The following is a 15642-nucleotide window of genomic DNA, read 5'->3' on the forward strand; positions in this document are numbered from 1 at the left end:
TGGTAGTTAAGCGTCGTCTTTAAATAATCCATCAAACTCTTGACAGTTCGTAAGGAATTAATGAGTGCGCTGGCTTTGTTTTGACTGCAAGCAATGTCTTGAGCTCATTATAAGGTACGAGGTATTGTAAATAGACAATGTTATGCCCCTTTCATACCACACATTCAACTCGACGCTTCTCACCTTCTAAACATCTACCTGCCACCAGCTCTCTCAAAAGCAATTGGGAAAAAATATACCTATATTTATATAGGTGTTAGCATATCAAACCAAACAACCTGAATCAACATTGTCGTCAAATATTTGCCTTTGAACTTGGCAGTAAGCATGCTGCGTGTTGTATTCTGCTACAAATAAAAGAGTTGTCTGGGATACTGAAAAGTCAGCCATGCCAGAGATGTAATACATTCATTTTGCCAAGGCAAATGTATTGGTGCTGGGTAATCTGTAATGCATAAAAGTGAATACTAGCAGACAGGAAGGCTAGCTCCAAACCTGCCTGCCAAAGGATATTGCACTGTCTTGATACTTGATGATGGATCAAGATGAACGACAATAAAGTCTGAGGTGAAAACTAGGGCTTCCCCAAACACATTGCCCCCCACCACCACCCCCACTCCCCAAACACCCTTTACCACTGAAAAAACCTTTTTTTTCTACAATAATAAAATACCTAGCAGGTGCCAACTTTGAAACTAACTTACCTTCTTTCCAGTCTCTGGATTAAGAGCAGCATCTTTGTCAAAATTGAGTTTTCTGTTTTCATCCTGGAAGAATAAAAAAAACGGAATTGAAGTGAGACATCAGTTAGTGTTGAAGAATACGAATACACACATGTATACAAAAAGTATATGTCACAATAGTGCTGACTAGACTGGTTTACAAAACCTATTTTCTGATTTTCCCTGGAAAGACTACTGCCTCTCCTTGGGCAATGGAGGTTGGGGTGTTGGTATTACTTTTGGAATGAGAAGCGGTTTGGAAAAACGCAACGAGAAACGCCTTGGAAGAATTCCATGGAAGCGACAGGAAGGGTCGTGTTACCCTTCTGGGGTATATAGACTACAGTAGATCTTCCATCTGGTGGGTTCATCGATGTGACAAGCATAGACTGATGTTCGGATTCCTCCAAATCTCTTTCAGTTTCGTGTTAAACAGCATCAGCAACTGTTTAAAAAGGTAATCAAACGTGTGTGTGTGTGGTTTATAATATTTTTGCTTCTGGTAGAGGTCATTGCTACCATGAAAACGGCATGATAAGCTGTTTATACATGACACGTTAAGCTGTTAACACAGTGGAGTTTGGCCAAGGAGGAAACACCCCTTGGGGAGGTTAGCTATTATTAGTATGAATATTAAATTAATTAACTGGATTACAAATAATTAAATTCATATTTGTGGGAAAATTACACGCCCACACCAGGAATCAAACCCACCTAGGTTCAATTCCTGGTCTGGTCATGAAATTTTCCCACATATATCAATTTAAGTATTAATATTGTTTTGTAATAACATTAATATTATGCTATTATCATTCGTTTTATTATTAGAAGCGTCCTTGAAAAAACGCCAGCATAAAGCTATCTTAACACAGATATACACCTTAACACACAACCCCATTGGCGGAGAAAACCCCCCCTTGGGGAGGAGGGCAAATGAATTTGCTGCAACCATCGTTGTTGTGACCCTTAGTCCTCCTGTCAAGTTTGTGAGATTGGATAAATAACGACCAAATGTATTGCGGTCAAAAATCGTCAGACACCAAATTGCATATTTTGGTACGATTCCATACCCCTGGGCAAATTGCCCCAAAATTTGCATATGTGTTGGGGGTACCGAGGAACAGGTCATAGGCATTACTCCCTCTCCTACTTCCCCTGCTCCCCACAAGAAAATCGACTGTATGTATATGTGTACATTTTAAAGATCATAGAAAAAAAACCCAACAACATGAGACTGAGGAGAAACTGACCTCAAACAAGGAGATGAGGCCATTTGGCCCATCATTGCCATGGTGCACTACCACGTTAATTTTTGCTACAACTTGAAACATCAATCTTGGTGATGGTTTACAAAATAGAGAGCAGCAACGAAGGTTGGAAAGGGTGGAAATGCGAATGGTTCGATGGATGTGCGGAGTATCGTTGAGAGAGAGGAAGACAAATGATGAATTGCGAAAGATGATGGGAATAGAGCCTGTGATTGATGCTGTGAAGAGGAACAGGTTGAGATGGTTTGGTCATGTGTTGAGGAAGGATGAAAGTGACTGGTTGAGAAGAGTGAGGGAAATGAATGTCGAAGGAAGTAGAGGACGGGGAAGACCGAGAAAGACTTGGCTAAAGGTGGTGGAAGAAGAAATGCGGGCAAGGGGGTTAACAAGGAGAGATGCAGAAAATAGGGCAAAATGGAGAAGATTGTCATGGGGACCGCAAGGCTAACCCCCGCTCTAGCAGGGAAAATGGCCTTAAAATGCATGTTGGTGTTGTTGTTGTTGTTGTTTAAACATCAATCTTGGTGATGGTTTACAAAATAGAGGGATTTTCAAATGGATACATCTCATTTTTGTCAACACTTTTTGTTAAAACTCAGCATTTGGTCTTAAACAACTCGTATTAGGGTACTCTTCAAGATCCAGGTGGATGACAGATGCAAATATGCCCAAATAAGGAATTATAGCAAATGTGTGACCAAATATGGTAAAATAAATCATCTGCGGTTTTGAATGAGTAACATGTATACACTCCTATAAAATCAAATTGGACAAGAGAAACTCTTATTTAGGTATCAATGGCTGGTTTATAATTCATTTTTATAAATACAAATAGGAAGAAGTTACAAAATTAATCGTTTTTCTCAAAACCATGCTTAGTTACATGATTAATCGGTAATGAAAGCTATTTAAGTATGGATTTCTCTCTGCAGAATTCATTGTGTTCCAGACATGTATTACAGATGTTCACAGTTATATATTACTCCCTCATCATAAAATTCTGATGTTTATTGATTACAGTATTACATGCAATAATGGCTCATTCTGTAATATCACTTTTATTCCATCCTTTCAACGTTAATCAGAACTGGAGGATTTGAAAAAGCAAACTGTAGATGATCCAAATTTCAAACTGTGGACCACTTACACTTACCTGCAGGTGGTTGAGAACATGCTCAGTTTCAACCGGGTAAATCGAGATGGCAACTGGAAGCTTCATCTGGATGCCTTTGCCTTGCTTACCCTCCAAGACCACACAAAATGTGGGCCAATGTATCGAGGAGCAATGAAGAACTTGCAAACGACTGCACCATGGTTCATGAGGGGGACCTTTGTAGTGAAAATAAATTGGCGGCAATTTAACCAGGTGCCCACAGGCCGAGCTACTGAGTGGGTGAACAGAAAGTGCAAACTCTCAAATGGAATCATTGGCATCACCAGAAATGGCCCAACTCACGACGAATTATGTGCTTGATTTGGTGTGAAAGAGCAGCAATATCAGGTGATGTGACCCGGTTGTTTGGACTTGAAGATGACAATGAAGACGAGCACGTTTCGATGCAGAGAAATGATCTCCAACCAAAGCTCTCTCAGAATGAAAATGCAATGAAGAAATTACTTTCACAATTTGAACCATTCAATGTGTTGCAGATCAAAGCGCTTCCAGATCATGAAGACGGTAGTTGTTATTTTGTATGCAACCCGTGGCTGCTGGTTGCATCGACTTTCTGGAAGTGCGGCTGTGCCGCTGATGCAATGCCCCTATTACCTGTTACCAGTAAGGTCGCTCACATTTTGCCGACCTCGAAAAGATGACAGGCTGAGTTAACCCACCTGGTGTTATTTCAACTTCATGACAGAGGCTCAAAATCAAGACCCTAAGCCTAAGATCTTAAGCCAACACCAGGCTTATGAAGACAGTGATGATGGAGGTTTCAGAGAATTATCCTATGCTGATTGTTGTGTCGATCAGTGATGTAGCGACTGAAGAGATAGCCATGGTTGTGGGCAGTGTAAAGGAGAAAGGGGAATCCCTGGTGAAGGTCTTTGTGGAGAAGAGGCTAATTTCCAAAACGGTACCATTCTTTACTGCTTTGCCACTGAACAATTCAAAGACATTTGCATCATTGATTGGGACTGAAGTATGTTGTGGAGCAAATGAGGTCAGGCAAATAAAGGCAGACAGAAAACATATGCAACAACTTTTCAATGCCTCAGTGTCTGGCCAAGAAAATCAACTGCAAGGTGTTCTCCAGCATGAGTTTATCATAATTACCACTGGCATTGGTAAAAACAGATGGTACTAGAATGTACTCGGTAGAGAGCATACCTCTGCCAGGCTGAATAGGTTACATTTTGTATCCCACTGATAGGCCAGATCTGGATCCAGACTTGAAGCAGAATCCAATAGACTTGTTCTTGTCAGCTAACCAACTCATCCACTTAGTTTTGTCATAAGTCACACACAACCTTTTTTAATATTATGCTGTATATTGTTTTCAGCCCATCTCCCAATGGTGAAGAATCACTCAAAAAATTAAAAACTTTCTTGTATCTGGATCCGGATTTCGATAATCACCAAAACTGAATCAATTCTTCATTGTCACACACCTAACCAGTCCAACAGGTTTCGTCAGATTCTGTGCACAAATTGTTAAAGATGTCATGATAATGGGTACTAGCCTGGTGTTGGCTTAGCGGTTAGGGTGCCGGCTTGGGATCCTAGGCTCCTGGGTTCGAATCCCGGTCAATCGCTGAATTAACGCCAGGGGGGTTGACTCAGCCTGTCATCCTTCCGAGGTCGGCAAATTGAGTACCAGCTTGCTGGGATGAATGATCACGGTGTGTACCCTGGTTTAGAATAGGTACACCGTATCCCTGCGCATCGTAAGAGCGTGACCAAGGGTTGGCATCAGGAAGGGCATCCGGCCATAAAAACATTGCCTCAAACAGGGAACCATGATTGTTATGGTGCCCGCAAGGCTAACCCCCGCTCTAGCGGGGGAAATGGCCTTAAAACGATCATTCATTCATTCATTCATTCATGATATTGGGTACTATCGGTATCCTTGCTGTGCAGGTACATCCCATCAGTGAATCGTGTGTTCACTTGGTTGTCCTGCAGGTTTGAGGCAATCTTCAGCATCACATCCACAAGCAGAGATACAAGTTTGGCACATTTACGAAGCGAGGACCAGTACTTGGTTTTACAACCACATGTAACGAGCTCAACACATGGCTAGAATTGGTGTGAGCCTCTCCCACACTATTTCAAGTGTATTTCCGTGTATATTCCAGCCTCCAGTTTCCAATGGCATGTTTCCTGAAGGATCTGTGTGCAGTGCTTGTGACCCGACCATATGGAAGCTTGCATGTTTGCTCTTTTATATGCAATTCTAATGCATCCATTGTAGATGGTTTTTCCTTTCACAAAAAGTGAAAAGTGTTTTTTTTTTTCAAAATACCTTGCCATATTAACTCCTCCTGTTAGATCTGGTGCACCTCAGAGCAGGCACACAAACTGCTCGATGTTAGACATGTTGGATTTTAGGTGGCACAATGATCGTGGGTGTTATGACTAATTTCCAACAAGTTTCTTTTCCCCTGGCCAGCAGGCGATGAAGTGATATCACAACCAGTAAGAGCATGAAACCCCAAAATATTTTGCAATACCATAACTGGTAGGCCTTGTGCTCTTCTACATACAGGATACACCTTGTTTTGTTGTTGGAGACCACTCATCATGAAGATTTCTGCATTAGTGCTATTGCAAAAAAAAGTGTAACAAATAACAGGAGATCTGCATCTCAGCAAACAACGAGAGCGAAGTCGATGGCACGCCATCGCCAATCCCCACGCTTCCCACCTAAAGCAATGTTGAAAGATGGGAAAAAAAGTTCCACCAGGAATGGTACAATATCAAAGTTGAAGTAAAAAAAACAAAAACGTTTTGACCCCTATAACCGAAGGTCACCACCCCCAGTGGCATGAACCCAGGGTAAAATCCAAAATATCGTTACATATTTCATGCATGCCCCAATGTTGATTTCATGTACAAAGTTTATTTTTAAAATGTGACCATAATTACATTTTTTGGTATTTGACCTTTTGACCTTGCCCCAGGTCAAAAAATGACTGTTCTTACCGCTTTTCCCATGCGGTGATCATAACGACCAAGTTTGGTGAATTTCTGCCCAACGTTTAGAAGGTGATAGCGTGACAGACAAAGTCGATTAAAATATCCCTCCGTTGTTTTTCAAAGAGTGTCGGGATAAAAACACCCAACTTATTGCAAACCTTAAATATTGCTAATAGCGCGATGAAATGTGAAACATAATGTTTGCATAACATTCATCTGTTCAGTTACTATTCTCTTAATTTGTTCATTCAAATTTTCTATTATTATATGGTTTCACATGAACAATTGTACATTTATATTGTCTACATGTATTAATTTCTTGCTCTAATCACAATGTCTCTTACCATTCTTGCCATGCACAAAAAAGTAACTTTGAAAATTACTACGTATTTATCTTTGAGATTGAAAATGATAGATCATGAGAAAAAACGATGATTTGTTTTGGAAATGCTGCAATTTGTATTAAAGATACAAATTTATTATAGGTGTGCCATTCAGACCAACATAATGATTGTTTGGTGTGCATTGTGATTTTACATGAAAGTGTACAAGTTAATTGTTCAAAATCATCAATTGAATAATTTTACCTTATTTGACCAAATTGTGTTCAATTACTTGTGAGGGAAAATTCATGTTCTATTTGAGTTTTCTATCTGTCAGGCCTCATGGTCACACTTCTACGTTTTACACTACATGGCCAAAAGTATGCGGACACCCCTTCTAATTAGTGGATTTGGCTGTTTCAGCCACACCCATTGCTGAAAGGTATATATAATTAAGCACACAGCCATGCAATCTCCATAGACAAACATTGGTAGTAGAATGGGCTGCACTGAAGAGCTCAGTGACTTTCAACGTGGCACCATCATAGGATGCCACCTTTCGAACAAGTCAGTTCGTCAAATTTCTGCCCTGCTAGAGCTGCCCCGGTCAACTGTAAGTGCTGTTATTGTGAAGTGGAAATGTCTAGGAGCAACAACAGCTCAGGTGGAAAGGGGTAGGCCACACAAGAACACAGAACGGGACCGCCAGGTGCTAAAGCGCGTAAAAATCATCTGTCCTTGGTTGCAACACTCACTACCGAGTTCCAAACTGCCTCTGGATGCAACGTCAGCACAACAACTATCCGTCGGGAGCTTCATTAAATGGGTTTCCATGGCCGAGCAGCCGAACACAAGCCTAGATCTCCATGCGCAATGCCAAGCGTCGGCTGGAGTGGTGTAAAGCTCACCACCATTGGACTCTGGAATAGTTGAAACGCGTTCTCTGGAGTGATGAATCACGCTTCACCATCTGGCAGTCCGACGGATGAATCTGGATTAGGCGGATGCCAGGAGAACGCTACCTGCCTGAATGCATAGTGCCAACTGTAAAGCTTGGTGGAAGAGAAATAATGGTCTGGGCTGTTTTTCATGGTTTGGGCTCGGCCCCTTAGTTCCAGTGAAGGGAAATCTTAAAGCTACAGCATACAATGATATTCTAGAGTCTAGACGATTGTGTGCTTCCAAATCTGTGGCAACAGTTTGGGGAAGGCCCTTTCCTGCTTCAGCATGACAATGCCCCTGTGCACAAAGCAAAGTCCATACAGAAATGGTTTGTCGAGATCAGTGTGGAAAAACTTGACTGGCTTGTACAGAGCCCTGACCTCAACCCCATCAAACACCTTTGGGATTAATTGGAACACCGACTGCGAGCCAGGCCTAATCGCCCAACATCAGTGCCCGACCTCACTAATGCTCTTGTGGCTGAATGGAGGCAAATCCCAGCAGCAATGTTCCAACATCTATTGGAAAGCCTACCCAGAAGAGTGGAGGCTGTTATAGCAGCAAAGGGGGGGACCAACTCAATATTAATGCCCATGATTTTGGAATGAGATGTTCGACGAGCACATACAGGTGTGATGTCCGGGTGTCCACATACTTTTGGCCATGTAGTGTATGTATATAATTAATTGTGTTTCACATTATATTTCTGCTCACATTCTCAGAAAATCAAGTTCATCCATCATTTGTCCTAACTTTTGATTGCAAATTATTGCTTTTGAGAATAACGATGATTCATTTTGTAATTTCTTACTATTTGTATTTACAAGTACGTACACCAATTCCCGACGGGAGCGGCAGGAAGGGCCATTCCACTCTGGAATATGTAGATTACAGTATGTCTACGATTGGGACTCAAGAACATTGGGGTGTGGGAGGGGCTGTGGGGCGAGGGGGTGGAGGGGGGGGGGGGGGGGGAAGAGTGTTCAGTTACCAAGTTTCTTGTCCAGCACTCACCAAATGGCTTAAGCATTCGAGCAAGCACTCGTCAGACAGACAGACACCAAATTGCGTATTTTAGTAAGATAATAAAAAATGAATTATAAACCAGCCATTGATCTAATAAATAAAATTCATGGGATGCCTGTCTGTCTGTCTGTCTGTCTGTCTGTCTGTTTGTGTTTTTTGCAAAGACTGCTGGGCGGGGCTTTTTGTTAAAAAAAAACAAAAAAAAAACACCAAGTTTGGCACACAGACCAAGTCCGACCCGGGCAATGTCCTCAGGGTATTTTCATCCACCACCACCATCATTAAATCCACAACGTTTAAGGATCCCGAAGAGCCCTAAGACCATTCTATACATGCTTGTTATGTGCCCGAGAGATATTACATGCTTGAGAGAAGACCTTCCACATGCATGGGAGGCTCGATCCCTTAAAACCACAATGACCCATATCTGCCTGCCTCCCAAGTATGTAAAAAGGTCTTGGGGGTCTTTAAAAGCTGAGGCTGTCAATGAAACTACCCTTAGGACAATCCCTGGGTCGGACTTGGTCCGTGTGCCAGATTTGATGGTTGTCGGCCCAGTGGTCTTTGCAAAAAAGGCTAACACACAGACAGACAGAGACAAATTATGTATACTAGCAAGGGTACCCGCCCCATGGGTGGGGCTTCAATTGGGAGGCCCAAATGAAAAGGCAAAATATCAGAAATTGAAGGCTTTTTTTATTTTAAACGATTCATATAAACATCCGTTGAATCATATCACATGCAAATCATCAACATCTAAACAGTACATGGCGCCCATTTTGAAAAAAGATTGAATTCTGCAAAATGGAAGCGGCCGCTACACCTGTTTCTCAGTCGCTTTGCACACGCTGCCATGTTACTTCGGAGCCACACGTTTATATAGGAAGAGTTCATCAGGAGTCGATCTACTCTCTCCTGGTACGTAGAATAAACAGTATTTGTAGAATTTCAACAAAAGCCACATCACTGTTCATCTCGGTAAATATTATTCCATCGTGTTTGGAAAAAATTGAAAATTGGAAAATTGGAAAACTTGGAAAAACAATATAGCCTATTTTACTCCCAGGGGTCCCAGGAATACCCACCCAAAATATCGTTGCGATCGGATGAGCCGTTTTTGCAGTACCTTCAAACGGATGAACGGACATTTGGTGAATTATAGTAGGATGTACATGTATATGCAAGTTGCGTGAATGTGTCTGAACGGGGTAACCGTCGTAGCACAGCACGTATAATTTGGCACCATATGGGTTTTTGCTTTCTTGTGTAATAAGTTAGTGTCTTTTCCATTCCTATTATCCACTGCTTTGTGTTCACCAGATCCATTCCAAGTTTCATTGTCCTGACTTCTCACGTCATTTCTCCTTTAATACAAGAATCATCTCCTTTAAACATTCTAAATACAAGAAGCATCTTCCCTCCTTTTGATTCCCACACATGGGAAAGACAGCCCAGTTTAGCCATATTGACCAATCTTGGGGAGAGAATAAATTATAACAGGGTCACCTGCTATTAGAGTGCGTGCAGTGGTACACAAGCGCTGTCCACTCACAGAGATCTTAGATCTTTGGCTCATATGGTCTGCATTAGCGGACCCTCCGACGCGACTATATTAATGTATATATACACTCTGTTCAGAAAAACCTAAACTGGAAACCTTCCTATCTGTTAATCCAAATTCACCTATTTATTTGAGCAGATTATTATGGCTTATATCTCCAATTATGGGCCTTTTGGTACAGAGTAGCGGTATGTATAGGAGCTAAAACACAAAACGGACAAGTACATAACAGAACAAAATAAATAAATAACGGGGGCAACATACCAACAACAGAGTATAAGGACAAAAAAAGGGCGACCTTGAGGAATAAAACAAATGGGAAAAGATGAGAGCAAGGGGAGGAGGACACATGGGTTGAACAAGCTGAATACCAGTGCAACCCCACAGTGACAAAAGTGGTAGGGAAAACTGAGGAAGAAGCAGAACTGGAACAATCAAAAATAAAATTGACTCACAAATGAAGAAAGCGATTCAGCAAATCTGGAGCAATGGATAGGAAGTGTGGTACTTCATCTAAGCTATCCATTAAGATCCTCCATAACGACTTGATCTCCATGTCCTTCCAGTCCATTAGCATGATTTTGCAGTGAACAAATCTTAATTTTGTGTGGAGCTAGCTGTTATGGATGAGGAGTTAAAGACTTGTTTTGTTCTCCATTGACTGATGTGGGTTTGATTCTCATGATGGCTCACTCTCACCAACTTGCACTTGGCAAGCATGTCGAATATGTAAAACAGCCCTCAACATGTTTTGATGGAGGTCTTCATCCAAGAGTGGATTGAAATGCTCTTTGAAAGGTTTAAGGTTCTTGTATGTGCTTTGCCATTGTGCATGACTGTGCAACTTCCAAGTAGACTTTCAGCAATTTAGATGTACAGCGAAGTAGCAAAAAAAGAATGGACGCATGTTTTAAGTGGAAATGATTTAATCGTGAAAATTGCAATGTGCTATTTCGTAGAAGTGATTGATCAAATTAAAAAAATCAAAGATGGGCCTAATCAAATTGATGGTATTTTAATGCAACAGGGTCATCTACATCAGTTAGCATTGAAATCATCGATTTATCGAGAGTCCATTATATTTTTACAAGAGCTTTGTGTTGCTCCTGTTGTTGTTGTTGTTGTTGTTGTTTGGGCTCTTGTTGGGGGTCGATTTTTAAAATGTGCACCCATTGGACGGACAGCTGCCGGACCACACTCATATCTGTCGCTTGACTCCAGCCACCACAGCACCGAGACAAAATGATATGGCCGCCAACTTGTTTCCGGGGCTTAGCACGTTAGGCCTCTGCTGATTACAATTAGGCCTCTGCCAGCTTCATTGCGTCATGTTTCCATTGGCTTTGTTTGGGTCCAGTGTTAAATTATTATTCAGGTTTAATCAAGCCCCTACGCGCATCTCTAAAAAAATAGCGTTATGTAATTTTTGAACGGCGCCATATGCAAGTTTCTTTGTGAGGCAGTTGCAGAAGTACATGGAGAAGAGGAAGAAGTTGTTTCTTGGGTTTGTTGATCTGGAGAAAGCATTCGATAAGGTTCCACGCGAAGTATTGACATGGGCATTGTGGAAGTCAGGAGTGGAGGAATGGTTGATCAGAGTAGTGATGGCAATGTACAAAAGAGCGTGCACAGCTGTAAGGACGAAGGACTGGAACAGTGGTGAGTTTGAGGTGAAGGTGGGAGTGCATCAGGGGTCGGTACTAAGTCCACTACTATTTGTAGCTGTGATGGAGGTGCTGGCTCAGAACGTAAAGGAGGGTTTACCATGGGAGTTGTTGTATGCAGATGATCTGGTGTTGATGGCGGAAAGTATGGATGAACTGAAGGAAAAGATGAACAAGTTGAAGGAATGTATGGAGACAAAAGGTCTGAAGGTGAATATCGGAAAGACGAAGGTGATGGCAAGTGGTAAAGCATGTGGTGAGGTGGAAAGAACTGGGAAGTGGCCATGTGCTGTGTGCAGGAAGGGTGTCGGAGTGAACTCCATTCAATGTACAATGTGCGCTGAGTGGGTTCAAAAAATACAGTGGTCTGAGAGGGTCATTAACCAGCGTGGCAGCTACATTCAAACGTAAGGTGTGCACAGAGGGAGCTGCAGATGAAGGAAATGTTGAGTTGGATCTTGGAGACGGCGTGAAACTGGAAGGTGTGAAAACATTTTGCTACCTCGGAGACATGCTGAATGGAGAAGGTGGATCAGACTCGGCAACGGTTGCTCGAGTGAGATGTGCATGGAAGAAGTTTCGGGAACTGAGTGGCGTGCTGATGAGGAGGGGAGTGTCGTTGAAGCTGAAGGGAAAGGTGTATGCTGCATGTGTGAGAAGTGTTATGATTTATGGGAGCGAGACATGGGTAATGAACGTAGAGCAGCAACGAAGGCTGGAAAGGGTGGAAATGCGAATGGTTCGGTGGATGTGCGGAGTATCGTTGAGAGAGAGGAAGACAAATGATGAATTGCGAAAGATGATGGGAATAGAGCCTGTGATTGATGCTGTGAAGAGGAACAGGTTGAGATGGTTTGGTCATGTGTTGAGGAAGGATGAAAGTGACTGGTTGAGAAGAGTGATGGAAATGAATGTAGAAGGAAGTAGAGGATGGGGAAGACCGAGAAAGACTTGGCTAAAGATGGTGGAAGAAGAAATGCGGGCAAGGGGGTTAACAAGGAGAGATGCAGAAAATAGGGCAAAATGGAGAAGATTGTCATGGGGACCGCAAGGCTAACCCCCGCTCTAGCAGGGAAAATGGCCTTAAAATGCATGTTGTTGTTGCCATATGCAAGTTTCCCAATTGGCCCATTGCCGGATTTTTAAAGCCAATTCCATCGTGTTTCATGACAAAGTCCCACACATCGAATGACCTCGTAAAGGTATTTTTTATGAACAAAATGTTTATTACAACAGAGAGAGCGGGAGGGAAGAAACTTGATAAATTAATACACCAATGATATTCTTGAGGCCAAGCCGAGATCTACTGTAATCTATATACCGCAATGAGAATAATAACATAACCCTTCCTGCTGCTCCTGTTTGGAGTGGGTACACAAGTTGCCTGAAAGCAGACCCAGCTGTCCGTCAGACTCGGAAATTATATTGAACCAACCAATGAAGACACTCAAAGATGAATTGTATAGTACCTTTAACAGCATGGATGAGGGAGTTGAATGGAGAGAGGAGGTGAAAATATTTTTTTTGTGTCACAGGTTGTGACTACAGTGCAGTCACTCTTGTTAAGAACACATTAACATTGCAGGAATTGAAGGAATTAACGATCTTCCATAGGCCCCAATTCACATTGCACCAGCTTCCAGAAAAATTCTGGTGTTTTCCCACCAATTTGTTAGCATCGCTTTGATGTGAATGGCACCTAAAAAACCAATGCCGGCATTGCATGCAAATGTAATGCATTGGGCAATGCTGGGGTTTTTGATGTGAAAATGGCTATAGTATTATCATCACTCAGCTCCAGACTGTCCCATTGATAAAGAAACCCTTAAAAGGCAAAGCACGAAGTACCGTACATAACTCTTTACCATCGAATGTAATGCAAAGCAAAACGATGTTCCAAAATATCTGAGGAACCTTTGTGACAAAATGCTGGCAATCAGTCAAAGTAATGAATGGTTCTTTCGCTGCAGAACGAAAAGGATATGCAGCCAGCCATTAGTCAATTTTAAGACACTTCAGTGGTCCAGGCTCAGAAAGCTCCAAGCCTATTGCTTCAACTAATAAAACAAATGGAAGTTCTATGAAACAAATGCCAGGCCGACGGCAAACAAGTAGATTGGCATCATCAAACCAGCATTTCTGCATCCTTCGCACAACATGGGTACCAAAGGAGCCCTTCAGGCCAGCAAGCTCCTCAAGTATGGAAAACATTTTTCATCTCCCTGATGCTACAAGTACAATTCCTGATATACATTTCTGACAATACGAAATAAATACAAGTAACAATTGCATTTTACCAATATTAGTGTTTCACAAATGATTAATACAATTAACTTATCCATACATGTTTACACAATATCAATAAATTGCACATGCCAAGTCAGCATGTTCAAAATTTATAGTGAAATGCATGAACACGAAATACAACTTCATTCATTCATTCATTCATTCATTCATTCATGTGCAGTTGTGCACCATTAAAAATATATACATATATGTACATATATAATATATATACTAGGGTGTCACAAAAATATAAAGTTTGGATTTTTCATACTCTCACCCCGCGAATCTATTCGAATAGTAGTAAAAACTTTGTGACTGAAAAATCATTTGGATTGAATAACTTTAAAAGGTCACCCCCAGGGTCCAAAGTTTTTTTATAAAAAATAAAAAAATCAGATTTTTGTATTCCAATCAGATTTTTTTAATTTAAATAAAACTATTATTTGTTCATATTTTTTATAAATACGAATGAATGACCGATGAACATAATATGTTCTACAATTCTACATATATAGAACATATAGATTCTACAATTCTACATTCTACACGTATAAACTTATCGACGTCTCTGTGGGCTTCTTCTTCAGTTTTTCTGGTCATCCATTTCCCAAAGCCTCATCATTTTTCCTTATCCAGCATCCGTTCCTCTTCTCTCAATTGTTCTCCTTTCAACTCCCTAAACCACATCAAAACGCGGTTCTTTTAATATCATTCCTGAATGAATGAATGAATGATCGTTTTAAGGCATTTTTTCCCCGCTAGAGCGGGGGTTAGCCTTGCGGGCCCCATGACAATCATGGTTCCCTGTTTGAGGCAATGTTTTGTATGGCCGGATGCCCTTCCTGACGCCAACCCTTGGTCACGTTCTTACGATGCGCAGGGATACAGTGTACCTATTCTAAATCGGGGTACACACCGTGATCATTCATCCCAGCAAGCTGGTACTCAATTTGCCGACCTCGGAAGGATGACAGGCTGAGTCAACCCCCCTGGCGTTAATTCAGCGATCGACCGGGATTCAAACCCAGGATCCTAGGATCCCAAGCCGGCACCCTAACCGCTAAGCCAACGCCAGGCTTCATTCCAGGATTTTAATATCATTCCTGCTTCCCAAAAAAATTGATATTTCTACGCACAAAAAAAAATAAAAAAAATAAAAACATTGTAACACGTCAGTCATCTCCCAGATTTCGCAGTGATTGGTCTTACATAGAAATCATATTCTACTGAATCTTTCTACAGATGGATACCCGCAAACAGGTATACTTGCTACGAACAACGATGGATGAGGTGAAAGGATGCAAGCTTCCCTCATGTAGGCAAGCATTCGGGCATTTCTTCTACCTTCACCATGAAAAGAAACTGACAGTCTGGGACGCATTAAGGGAGTCTTGTCGAGCAGTGATGGCTTTCTGGGATAAAGCTCATATTCCAACCAGGCTCGAGCAACATTGCATGAGCAAACTAGAAAAAGTTTTCGAGGAGTGGAAAGGCCTCAAGAAACACGCTTCAAGGACAAGTGATTCACACAAGATGAAGGAAAAAGAATTTGTTGAACGTTTAGATCATCTCTTTGACATCGCCCACGCTGATGCTGAGAAACTGATCAAGTGCCGAGAGGATTGCGAGTTCCTCGAGCAGCAGCGTCATAGAGGACGTCCCGACTCAATGACAGGTCTGGCCAAGACCCATCAATGCCAAGCCGAATATCG

The 15642-nt window shown here is 41.7% G+C and overlaps 1 protein-coding gene across 2 annotated transcripts in view; it reads right to left on the reverse strand.

The window, feature by feature from the left end:
- Positions 1-15642, reverse strand: part of DPP3 (dipeptidyl peptidase 3) — a 264499-nt gene that overhangs the window by 91886 nt on the left and 156971 nt on the right. For both annotated transcript variants that reach the window (XM_068129393.2, XM_068129392.2), the window contains exon 13: positions 705-767. In XM_068129393.2, coding sequence (XP_067985494.2) covers positions 705-767 — 63 coding nt within the window. The remainder of the gene's footprint in view (positions 1-704; positions 768-15642) is intronic.

This window comes from Myxine glutinosa, chromosome 9 (assembly GCF_964187855.1).
Source record: "Myxine glutinosa chromosome 9, kmMyxGlut1.1, whole genome shotgun sequence".
In the NCBI taxonomy this organism is placed as follows: domain Eukaryota; kingdom Metazoa; phylum Chordata; class Myxini; order Myxiniformes; family Myxinidae; genus Myxine; species Myxine glutinosa.